The sequence below is a fragment of the Mandrillus leucophaeus genome, unplaced genomic scaffold (assembly GCF_000951045.1).
Source record: "Mandrillus leucophaeus isolate KB7577 unplaced genomic scaffold, Mleu.le_1.0 Scaffold549, whole genome shotgun sequence".
NCBI lineage: Eukaryota > Metazoa > Chordata > Mammalia > Primates > Cercopithecidae > Mandrillus > Mandrillus leucophaeus.
This window is the reverse complement of record NW_012105908.1, coordinates 1,464,433-1,477,452: the sequence shown is the minus strand read 5'-3', so window position 1 is coordinate 1,477,452 and position 13,020 is coordinate 1,464,433. Positions and strand designations below refer to the sequence as shown.

The 13,020-nt window shown below is 42.3% G+C and overlaps 1 protein-coding gene across 1 annotated transcript in view; it reads right to left on the bottom strand.

The window, feature by feature from the left end:
• KL (klotho) overlaps window positions 1-13,018 on the bottom strand; it is a gene marked incomplete at its 5' end in the record, with an annotated part of 53,091 nt that extends 40,073 nt beyond the window's left edge. The window contains one exon of the mRNA XM_011997825.1: window positions 12,965-13,018. Within this exon, the coding sequence (XP_011853215.1) occupies window positions 12,965-13,018 (54 nt within the window). The remainder of the gene's footprint in view (window positions 1-12,964) is intronic.
• Between the last annotated feature and the right edge of the window lie 2 nt (window positions 13,019-13,020).

Here is a 13,020-nt window from a genome sequence, read left to right as displayed (position 1 = left end):
GGAATGGCCATCAGTTACTTCGAGAGATTTTAGGAAATCAGGTGCTTGAAGAATGAAAATTTTCTCAACTTTAAAAGGGAAGATACTGTGAATTTCGGAAATAATAGACTCGAGCAAAATTAGGTAATGGTTAACAAAAATGCATCAGTACTATGGAAGGGAAGAGAACTAGGAGGCAACATGGATTCCTAGAATAAATTTACCAAACTTACCTCAGATAATTTTTATTGTATTATGTAGTGCTATGATTTGAATGCTTGCCCCTCCAAAACTCATGTTGAAATTTAATTGCCATTGTAATAGAATTAAGTGAGATCTTTAAAAGATCTCACTTTAGGCCAATTAGGCCATGAGGTCTCTGTCCTCATCAATGAATTAATTCTGTTATCACAGAAGTGGGTTATGTATCTCAGGAATGGGTTCCTTATAAAAGGATGAGTTCAGCCTCCTTTTGTCTCTCTCTTGCCGTCTCACCTTCCACCATGGGAGAAGGCAGCAAGAAGTCCCTCACCAGATGTCAGAGCCTTGCTCTTGGACTTCCCAACCAACAGAAGCGTGAGGAAATAAATTCCTTTTTAAAAAAAAATAAATTATCTAGTCTCAACTACTCTTATAGCTGTACAAAATGAACTAAGACATATAGCATATCTGGGAACACAATAGTCACCTCTGTACGTAATAATTTTGACAGTTGCTAAACAGTTTTGTGACATTCTTAGGGTCAAGAAGAAAAGTAGAGTGCAAATAAGATAGTACTGTTGCCACTCAAAAAATATATTTTAAGAGTATTCATTGGTTCAACAAAAACTTACTGGTTGCTTATTAAGTGTCAGATATGGGTCAATGTTTGAAATATTGATTCATGGGACAGATTGACTTGAGAGAAGGTAACTAACAATATCCCACAAAGTTTATTCATAATCCTATTTCTTTTTAACTTGTTATCATCAAAGGGATGAAAACTCAAAAAGGCATTAATCTAAAACTTTGGAAATCCTCCAGAACTTGAATCCAAAAGAGCTCTACAGATCGGAATGCTATAAATATGTGCTATAACTAACAAAATTAATATTTAAAGTGATGGAAAAAATATTTATGTCTTTTTTAAATTAAAAATACAAGTAATATATGTTCATGGTTTAAAATGTCAAGACAACTTACAACTTACAAGAAAAATCACAGTTCCCTGTCCTACACTGCCCCAGTTCTCCCAGTTCTCCTCTCTAGAGGCAACCACTTTTGACCTTAAACCTTTTTCTTTTGGAACTTACATCTCCACACATCCACACTTCCGAAAGTATCCACTGACTTCCTATTATACTAGATGAGGGTTTAGCTCTCTTACACAGGCAATTTAGTTATACAACAGTTTTTGGGTTAACTGACATTCGGTATTGACATTATTCCGCCAACATGAATATCATTCACAGCTGGACATTGTAATGTAGTAAATAAGACTATGTTTTCCTTCTTACTTTTGTTTTCTTTGAAGTTCATAATTGCACTGCTTTTTCATTTGCTCTGTTTTCTTTGGGACTGTGGATAATTCTTCCCTCAATTTCCAATAGACTCTCAGCAGAAACTTCCCCAAGGAAGTCACATTAGCCTCCAGTATTTTGGGGGGACACACTTCTGGAATCTCCCCTGTTCTGCACTGGCTGATCTTAGTCTGCTGCACATCTGACATCATGGGTCTACAGTTCATCACCCTTTTCCTGGGTTAGACCTGCTCTTTCATAGGTCCCATGTCTTCCTCCTTGTCTTCATCATGTATGTGGCAGTTACCCTCCAATAACTTCCTGAGAAAGGGTTTATGGAAGATTCATTTTTTGGGACTTTGACTCTCATGAATGATTAGCAGTTTAGATAAGTATCAAATTCTAGGCTGGAAATAATTTTCATTCCCTTCCCTGAAGGGCACTCCTCACTAGTCTTTGTGATGCGCTAGAAATGCACTGCTCAGTGTTCCTGCTATAAGGAGCATAGTTGACTGAGGCCATGAGTTGCTACCCCTTTGGATCTACCATTGCAGTTGATCCTGAGATCATGTTTCTCATCGGCTACTCCTAGATGACTAAACATGGCAGGGGAACTAATGCAGGCCCATTTCAGCAAGACGTGGACTCCGCCAATGGGCAGCATTTGTTCAAGGAGTCCCCATCAGCCTGCCTGGGTTGTTCTGAGACCTACAGTGCCAACTGAAACTCTTCCCAGCCCATCCTTCTTCCTGCCTACTGTCCTTCATAGTTGTTGGACACACATCATTATCCAAAGGTTCACTGCCTCCCCTAGCTCCTTCCCCTTTATCCTTTACAATTCTTTCCTCAATAAATTTCTTGTACATCTAATCCTATCCTGATATTTACTTCTTTGGGGACTCTAACACAAGAGGGGTTAGAGAACCAGCTCATTCACTTTGTGGAAGGCAAAGAGAATGCCATTCTAAGTGTTGTGTAGGGGCAGATAGTCCCTTTGCATAAATGGTGCCTCAATTGCTAAATATTTCAACGCAGTAACCTGGGGAAATATCCTGGCGGAGAATGCCATTGTAGATGTAATGATTTAGGCATTCCCTGCCTCCAAGGAGATGGAATTGAATACTTTCTGATATATTGTATTGAGAGTCTACAGAGAGATAATGAGAAACTGAGGGCCAATAACAAACAGTTAAAGGCTCAATATAAGAACCAGAGCCTTCTCTCCTGCAGTGGAAGAGTAGAGAAACTTAGCAGCAGGCCTAGGACCTGATAGACTAGCTGAGATTTAGGGATGTTTAAATGCTCAGCCAAGGCAGATCAGTTATGCCAAGGTCAAGGCCCTGGTTGGGGAAACCTTGGAATATCTGGAGCTTACAGAGGTGGCCCATCCTTCCCTGGTAAGAGATAGCACTTCCTTATGCTGAAGAGGCCTCTCCCCCTAAAAAGCAACAGGTGCACCCCTCAGGAGCTGACCGGGCACTAACTACGATTAAGTCCCAGCTTAACCCACCTGGAGACAGCTGGGACTGATAGAGGAGAAAAGATATTATATCCCAACATTGCTTCAAGATTGAGCATGCACTGCACATCCTGAGGAGCAGCACTGGGGTCCTTGACCAAGGAACTGGAACTTAACACAGGACAAGAAAGAATTCATTATCTAGGGAACACTTTCTCCAGAAGTATGTTTTCACAATACAGCAAGGACCCCAGGAGACACGGTAAAGTTGCTGCTAGGGTGGCTCTGAGAAGCCTGTAAAAAGGAATGCCCAATGCTGAGCAGGCGGAAATGCCTGACATTGTTGCCCTAACAGCTGATAAAAGAATCAAGAAGCAGAGAGAAGCTGGCATGCAAGAACCAGTGTATTATGTGAGGTCAAACAACCCACCAGAGGACAGTGTTTCCCAGAAGTCCCAAGTAGGGAGACAGAGCATTCACTGCACCACCAGGAATATGCTCATGGGGGTGCCAATCTCACCGAGACATTCAGTGGGGGCACCGCTCTCCAGGCCAGGTGTCACAGAGCTGGGCTTGTTGCCACCCACAGGGATGGTCAGATCTTGAAGTTATAAAGGCCAGTGAGTGGTGCTTAACTGCCAGAAGCCAGGGAGTTGTAAAGGTGGTTCATAGAGCATAGCTACATAAAAAGTGATGACCCCTTGTACAATTCCCCGACTTAGCCAATTTTCCAAGCTATAACTCACTGACTGAAGAGGTGCCCAGGTCCCTGGGAGGCAAGACCCTGCAATACACAGAGGTTTGACTCCCCCAGTTCTTCCCATTCAATATGAAAATGCATATCCTCCAGCTGTAGGAAATTTTTTGGAATTATTTCATGATTTCCTTTCCTTCTATGTCAGTTACCTAGTGCTGTGAAATAGGCCGCCCCCAATTTAGGGAATTGAACTAATAAGAATTTATTGTTTTCCTCTTGCTTCTGTGAGTTAATGGGGCTTGGCTGGGCAAATCCAGTCTTGAGTATGCAGCTAGGGAAGGAACACTGCAAGGGAGAAGGCACTGGGGGGAGACGGAAGGACAGAGGCTAGAGAGAGCCCAGTCCTGCCCATGAACTATACAGTAATCTTTACATACTTATTCATACAGCAGAGACATACCATGAGCTGCCTTTTAATAATCATACATCAACATTTTAATAACCAATTAGTATTCCACTGTATAAGTATACCAATATTCCTCTGATTACCTTAACACATTTAGGTGACCTCCAGTTTTAAAGAATAAACCACCATCTGCGGTAAACTTCCTCTTATCTTTGCACATTGAAGATGAAATTTAATAAGATTAAAAGTTTGAAAATAAACTACAAAAGATGACAGGGATGTGTGGCTTCACAGCAATTCACAAGGTGGGGGGGAAAACCTGAGAGGTTTTAGCTGGCTGCAAACTCATTTGAGTCCGTGGTAAGGGGACAGTCAAAATTGTTAATGCAATCTTGGATGGCATGAACAAAATTCAGTGCCTAACAAGAAATGTAATCACCGAAGTCTCCTCTGAACACCTGGGGCACTGCTTGGTTCTGCACAGCAAATGTTAAGAGAGGCCTTGGAAATTCCCCGGCTTTCTTCTCCAGCTCCTCATCCTTTCCCACCTGACGCTTCAGGCATTCCAAAGGATCTCGTGCTGTGGTGGGAATGGCCACACTGTCTCACCTGCACTGACTTTGCAAGGGATGTTTCCTAGAAGGGCACAATGCCCTTCTCACTTTGTGTGCCCAGCAAGCCAAGCCCAGCAGCAGGGCCCACTACCTATTTTTATAAATAAAGTTTTATTGAAACACAGCTGTACCCATTCATTAACACATTGCCCATGGTTGCATTCATGCTACAACTACAGAACTGTGTACTAGTTGCAACAGACACTGTAGGAGCTGCAAAGTCTAAAACTTAGCCCTCTATAGAAAAAGTTTGCCAGCCTCTGATCTTACAAGTATTGCTTTCCCTGACTGCTCCCTTACTACCTCCCCAAAATGCTAACCCTATCTCTCCTTTCTTGAAATAGGTACCTAAGCAGGTACTTATTTCTCTTACTGTAATTATTTGACAACTACCTCTCCCCTACTAATCTGTGACATGAGGGCAGGAGTCTTACCTCATCCCTCTTTTTGTGGCAACCTGAGACCTACCACCCTAAACCCCAGCCATTCTCCTAGAGCAAGGGGCAACCCTGCAGAATCAGAGAGAAGCCTTTGTCCTCTGACAGTGCAGAGACTTGGAAATGGCAGCTCCGGCCAGGAAGGAGTAAAAAGGCCCCCCAGGTGAGCAGCCCCCTCACAGCCTATGCCAGGTAGATAGGAGGAAGCTGAACCTCTCGTGCAGCCCAAGCAGTGTGCTTTCGGTGAGAAATGTCCACGCTATGAGTTGTGTTTGACCGCAGACAATTTCAGGGAGAATGTAGCTGAGCCCGAAGTGAGAGGCCCCTACCACTGTCCCCGCACCTGTGCAGGGCTGGCATACAGGCCTGAGGGGAACAAGGGGATACAGGTCACTGTGGAAGAACTTGGGACACTGAATAGAAGAAAAGGCAGAGGAAAGAGGACCACATGATGAGAAATCCAAAGAGAAGAGGGGACAGGCAGGGAGGAGGAGCAGCATCCCCAAGAGGCTCTGACAGGGCTTAGAGGCCACGGGCTTGCCTCCCATACCCCCATCCTCCCCTGCAGCTTTGCAGCCGTCCTCTAGACCCTCACGAAAAGAGCCCTACAAATCCTCCCACCTCGGGAGCCAGGACTCTGGACTCCCTACAGGGTCCGGCGCCGGGAGAACTCCAGCCCCTCGTCCTCAGTCCTCTACACCCATCAGCAGGACAATGGTGATGGATGATGAGACAGAGGCAGGTCCCACAGATAACCCTAAACCCTCCTCACTGGGGAGATATGTCGACTTTCCCCTCTCCTCTCCTCCACCTTATCCTCAAACGTCAGAAGACAGAGGCACCTGTTCAAAGGTTACCTTCGTATTCTCAGAATTCAACACCGCACCTGCCTGCCACGGGGTAAGCTCTCAAGAAACGTTACTAAATGTCCAGGCCCCTCCAAGTCTTCTTGGAGCAGACGTTAGCATGAAGGAGAAAAATCTAGGAAGAACGAAACACACTGGTCTTTGCAAATATGTGAACGATGTCTTGTCAAAAAGTGACTTGCTTTAACCTTTGAAATTTAGGAAGGCAGAGAGACAGTCAGGGAGGAGGCCTGTGCAGCAGCAGGTTCAATATGAAAGACAAGATCAAGTGGGCAACTTGAGAAGAACTGAGTTCCTCCTGCTTCAAAGGGTCAAGCAAAGGCTAACTGACCCCAGGAGAGCCACTGTAAGGAGTTCGTCCCGGGGAGAAGTGTAACCTGGGATTTTCCAGATTCCTTCTGATTCTAACATTCTAATTATCAAATAAAAGTGCACTTATAGACATGGAAATAACATTTGCTTAACCATTATTTTTAAAATTAATGTACATCACTGCTTTCAGTTTCAGTATTTTATCGAGCTATAATGATATAGGTTCATGGATGATGTGACATCTGTACTTCAAACAAAAAATGTTAATAAAAAATCTATTGAAATTGGGGCCACAAAAATTCAATCAATATTCATCTTTGGTTTAGTCAATATATCAAGTTATATCAGTCATAAACTTTAGTATGTGTCTTTAACCACCAAGCTAGATCCAGAAAGATACTTGATAATATGTTTCATGTAAAATAGGTTATTTCAGAAACGATTTGATAGTTTTTGGTCAAATGCTATTGAAATAATTTCGAAGAAGAGGTAGATTAAGTAGTTAAGTGTGGCTACCGTGTCTAATGCATTTGTTTAATTCCTTCTAAACTGCTCAAGAGGACCATTTCTCAAGTATTTGCTATTATTATTGATAAATTTATAACTCACTTTTGTAGAGCTTTTTGTATTTTTTCAAAACATGTTGACATATATAAGGTGCTTTTAATTCTCACAATATGCCTGGGAGTTAGGCAATGTGGTAGAGCCTGCTGGTTATCCTAAATGATCTGTTCCCATCTGATTTCAACATAATAGAATCATTCACTGAGCACACGGCTCCTCAGGGGACAATTATTTGCAGACTCCTTTTGACCACGTGACTGAGTTCTGCTCAAGGGACAGTGATAGGTGCAGCTTCCAGGTCAGGCACTTGAGAGGCCACCTTTTCTCTCTTCCTCTCTTTCCTTGTCCACTGGATGAAACTGGGATATGTGCTCTGGAAATCAACAAAGGTCACATACATATCTGCCTAGCAAAATCTTCACTGTTCTTCCTCACTGTTTAAAACTCCTTCCCAGATACTGTGTGAGAGCACACTGCAAGTGCAATATTCCATTTACAAGAAAGAAAATGGACACGTTGAAACCAGAAACATGTATTTCACCTCTCCACTTATGCCTTTATTAAAAATTGTATTTCTTTCCTCTGTGCCAAGCACTGAGATAAGCGCTACGAAGTTTAAAATAAATATGATAGGTAGTCTGTGCTCTTAGAGAGCTGCAACTGAGTAAATGATCCATTCTACCTGTGGTTATTGCAAAATGAAAACATTTGAGTCAAGTCTCTGAAGGGTAAGTAAGAGTTTACCCCAAGATAAAGCGGGGAAAAAGGCATCCTTCAGGTTATCTTCGTACTCAGAATATAGCAAAATAGAGCATATAAAAGTCACATTCTGCTTATCTGTTTAAATATAGACTTCAAGTATAACTTTGCATTTCTGGAGAAAATGTGGATCTCGGACAATTCAATAAGCTGTGTGTTTTTAATCACCTATTATTACTTGTCCTCCCAGTAAGCATGTATTCTATTCTCCTCCTACAGCTAAAATTTCCTTTATGCCTTAAAAAGATAACATTCATTGAAAGAAAGATAACTTTTGCACAAATTAATTATAATAAAATTCCAGTTTAGAGCAATGATATTTTTGAGAATATAAGATAATTCAGAAGGCTATGTGCAAAAGCCGTGACTACTACATATTCAGCTGGCACAGTTGAGTGTTCATTCATTTTGCACCTGAGAAGTGCACATTGACATTATTTGAATGCTCAGTAGTTTACGTTTTCCTTCTTTTCTTCAACTCAAAATAACTGGCATTGTTAAAACACTGCTATGATTTTGAAATGATTTTGTTAATTCTTTTCCTATTTTTAAATTTTTTCTTGGACTTGACCATAACCTTCAAAAAACAATGTGTTTCAAAAAGGAGTGATTCAAGCTGTTTGGGAGATATTTTAACTATTTCTGACTAAAGGCACTATTGAATTCAGTAGTATTCTAAAATTTATATTAACTTTCAATCCAGTTGATTATTCTAGTTATGTACAAAATACATTTTTTCGAGATGGAGTTTTGCTCTTGTTGTTCAGGAGAAGTGCAATGGTACGATCTCAGCTCACTGCAACCTCTGCCTCCCATATTCAAATGATTCTCCTGCCTTAGCCTCCCAAGTAGCTGGGATTACAGGCACCTGCCACCATGCCTGGTGAATTTTTTGTACTTTTAGTAGAGACGGGGTTTCACCATGTTGGCCAGGCTGGTCTCTAACTCCTGATCTCAGGTGATCCACCCGCCTCACCCTCACCCTCCCCCTCCCAAAGTGCTGGGATTACAGGTGTGAGCCATTGTGCCCAACCCCAAATACATTTTAAAGAAAGGAAAACTTCTAAAGTATTTCTCAAAAGTGCATCGTATATATAACTTGAGCATATATACAGTAGACAAATCGTTCACACTAATTAGTTGGGGAATAAAAATTCAACCAGCTAACAAAGCCCCTTCCAATATATACTCCTAAAGCTGGCCAGGAGACTTTACCACCTGCCCTTATTCTGAAAACTTCATAACACTTCATGGTGACTACAGATAGCTTTTAACTGGACATTTTCACAATGGAATCATACATTTGATAATGAACCTTAAATTTTCACTGCAGATATCAGAGTCTGCCACATTATGTTTACCTATTTTTTCTTATCGGATTAGGATTGGTATTCTCTGTTCCATTGGAAAGTGGCTAGAAAGACTGACAAGGAGAGAAAATTCTAGTACCATGAATTTATAAAGGTGAAATTAGGCTATTCAGTAAACCAGAAGCCACCTGCTGTGCACCAAGGGAGGGCAAGATGCCATTTTCCGAGATACAGATGAAGTGAACAGGATTACCCCAGCTAGTGAAGGGGTAAAAGGGAGACAAATGGTTAATTAAAGGGAAGAGTGTGGGAGGAGGCATCTGAGCAAAGCGAAGTCCTGCGTGGGATGCCATAAAAGGAAGAGATGGCATTCAGGCATGGGGCCCAAGGGAGCATGTGAGCTGGCTCTGGAAGAACAAGTGGGATTTGAACAAGCAAGGACTCTGTCTGGCCCACCCATAATGTCACCCTGTAGAGCATCCATCATGGCACACTGCAGGGGGCAAGGCAGAAGTAAGAACCCCAGCAGTGAGGCTCTTCCCATTACCCAAGCAAGGTTGGATGGTGTCTTGCAGTTCCATCATAGTCATAGACAAGGGGAGAAGTGGTTTGATTCTGGACACATTCTGAAGGTAGGTAGAGCTGCAGGATTTGTTGATGGATTAGAAACAAGATATGAAAAAGGGGAGTAGTTAAGATTCGGGGTCCAACAACTGGAAGAGTAAAGTCACCATAACAGAGAAGGGGAAGCAGGAGTTTAGTATGGGATGTGTTCGACGTGACAAGCCCATTAGACATCCACGTAGAGAAGGCAGTTGTCTATGCAAGTCTGACGGTCAGCAAAACCTGGGTGGAGACTCAAAATCCAGTCATCAGGATGCGGCGGTATTCAAAGCAATGGCCTAGAGTGAATCTAGACAGAGCCTTGGGCCCTCCACTATTTACAGGCAAGGTGAGGAAGAACAAGCAAAAGGGAATTGTCAGGGCGCTGAAAGGAGATGCAAAGGAGAGCCAGGGCCTGAAAGCCAAATTGAGGAAATGTTCAAGAGAGAAGTGAAGGCTTCAACAAACGCTGCAGACAGATGGGCGGAGACCTGTGCACTGACGCTAATGCTCAACAGTGCCCAGATTAATATCTCCTAGCCCTACTTCCTTAAGTGAAAGAAGCTGTCTTTTTCACACGTTCCTTGCACAAATGTCTACAAGAATCTCAGGCGGTGAGGGGAGTCAACGGTGGAGAATGGGAACACGTGTATTTCCAACTTGATTCTAATCCTCTTAGAATCCATATACAGAACAAAGACTCAGAGGCACTACTGGCGCTGAACTCCCCAACTTCAGTCCCTAGTGCTGATTTCGGGGGACTTTAAGAACTTTCTTTCAAGAGCTGTGAAGGCTGAGCAGTTGGTCTTCAAGTCCAAGAGAAAAGGTGTGTCCTCCTGGATTACACTCAAATGAGCAAAGCAGCCTGAGCTCCAAGCTCTCTGTAGGAGACCTCTCTCTCTCACTTTCTCCCTCTCCTCGCTCTCTTTCTCTTTCTCTCTCTCTCTCTCTCTCACACACACACACCCCATTTTTGCCAAGGCTCACTCCAGTATGAGGAACCCACAAAGAACACCAAGACCTCCATTCTGAGCAGGGCCTCCATTATTTGTCCTGCCATTTGTTTGTTCTGCCTCATGTCCTCCAGGCCATCAGTGATTCTCGACTCTCTGGTGGGGGTCAAGCTTCCCATCATCCCACGGAATCTCCTTAGCCCATTTGTAAATTAGTGGAAACACAGAGGGAGTGAGGGAAGGGTGCTAGCCTGTCTTTATCCTTCGCCAACATCAGATTCCGGAACAAAACTGGCCCCTAAGTCTGTGCAGCAGCAATGTCTAAGTCCCAGCTAAAATGCCCTGTTATCAAAATCTGCAGAATGTTTTATCTTTTTCAGGTAAGCTCAAATGTTTCTATCCTCCCTTCCCCCGACCCCCACATACGCACCAAGAAATGTCATTGAAAACAAAATGAAAGTATCTCATACAACAAAATTCATTCAAGATACTGTCTTTGACAATGGGAACTCAATTCTAAATAAGATACAGGAATGACTAAACACCAAACTGAAAGAAATTTGAAAGCAAAATTAATATTTTACACCAACTAACAGTTTGTTTGCAGCATCAGCAAAATCAAGCATTCACCTGTTACTAATTTCCTCTAAATACAAAGTCCACTGCATTTCTAGGAAGGATGGTTAGTGTTTGGCAAATTTTTTGTGTTAAGTGTTGAAAAATATAACTGAGAAGTTAATCAGAGGACCACAAGTAGGCACAAAGATCTAAAACATGTTGATTATTTAAAACACCAGAGCTCCAGAGAGCATGCAAGTCTTTATCTTATAATAAAATGATCCTATAAGTCACTATAAAAACAACTGACTACTTTGTATACACGAGTTTATCCTAGGGACTCTAAAAATAGAACTTGTAGGATTTAAATCTAAAGTAAAGATTTTACGGGCATGATCTATTAGATCCTCCAGCTGATCCATTTATTTGCTTCCAGTATGAACTGATAACTTGCTTATGTTTTCTTCAAAAAGTGAGACCATTCTTCCCATAGTTTTTCTATCACCAACCTTACACTGGTGGTCTTTAGGGTTTTTCAGTTCCATAAAAGGATTGAAAGAGTGTAAGAATCACTGCTCTAAAGTACCCTTATGAAAAGACATACATAAGTATGAAATCACAAAAATCACAATGTGTTTCCAAACAAATCCAGCATTCTTTTCTGGCCAGTAGCAGCAAACAGGTTTTCTGGAACTGACATAAAATCTAATTTAGCCATTATTACAACATTACCAGCAGCTCAGAGCACTAAGTTACCTCAATATCCCAGTAGTGCTCTGCCCATATTATCTATGACTTTAATTAAAAGTGTTTAGAAATGGTTTTTATACTGACTTTGTTCAGAATATGTGGCTGAATTCTAAATTTAAAAGTAGGTCTTCCAGTAGGCCCACAAGACATCAAAATTGGGTACCAAAAGCTGTACATTTAAACACTTTTATTAAAATGTTTATACATGTACATAAAATATTTTATTGTGACACAAAATTCTGTACAAAGTGTACTAACAACTGACATGATTATAAATGAATCCCCAAAACAATGGTACCTAAATTTGAACACTAAGGAGAAAACAATGGTACCTAAATTTGAACACTAAGGAGAAAAAAGGAGGAAGAAATACTTGAGACAACTTTACCATGGCATATAAATATTTCTTGCTGTCAAAATTAATAAAATCTTTTGCACAGGGGTGTTACAATTAATTTTATCAGGCTAACAATGTCATAAGTGAGGAACCCTTTCAACTGTAGAGAGCACTGTGGAAATACAGGTGTGGTAGAACAATCTATGTCACCCTGCAGTTGTTTCTGTGTTTCTATGACTAGCTGTGTTTGAGATTGTATAAAGTGGTCTTCACACCCCTGGTGAATAAGTTTGGTGGAAGCAGAGTTCCCTACCCTACCGCAGAAGGGACCTCCAAACACAGTTTAAAGCTGACTCTTGGGGAGCTGTGTTTTGACATTTTCACAACAGTGTGAATTTGTGCCACAAGCAAGACAGATCTTATTGGATTAACACTGAACTCGTGACATCTCCACAGACAGTAATTCTCTCTGTGCAGCTTAAGAACAAACGTGTTTCTTTCATCCACCCTGCTCATTCTCTCCTGTAGTTTCCCCTAGCAAATCCTCCCCGCCATCACCTCTAGGAATTCCTCTACACCCAGAGAAAGGAGTTCCTTTCCTCACTGCTGAAATCGATTCCCACTTCCTTTCCACAGATGGACTCCAAGGGGCACTCACTCATGTGCCCACTGAGGGATTTCTCTCCTAATTCCTCACTTTCCAACGGAAGTCAGAGCTGCTCAGTTTCCCCCTGGTGACCACATACACGTGTCCAAGTGAAGCCTCGTCTGGGGGAATCTCAGTTCCCACACTTCCCCCTGGCCCCACCTGGGGCCCTCTGTCTCCCCTGCGTGGCCCTCCGCCTGGCCCCTCGCACTCACCAGGAGGAGGTTGTGCGCCACCAGGTACCCAAGCCGCGGGCTGCCCCGGATGCCGG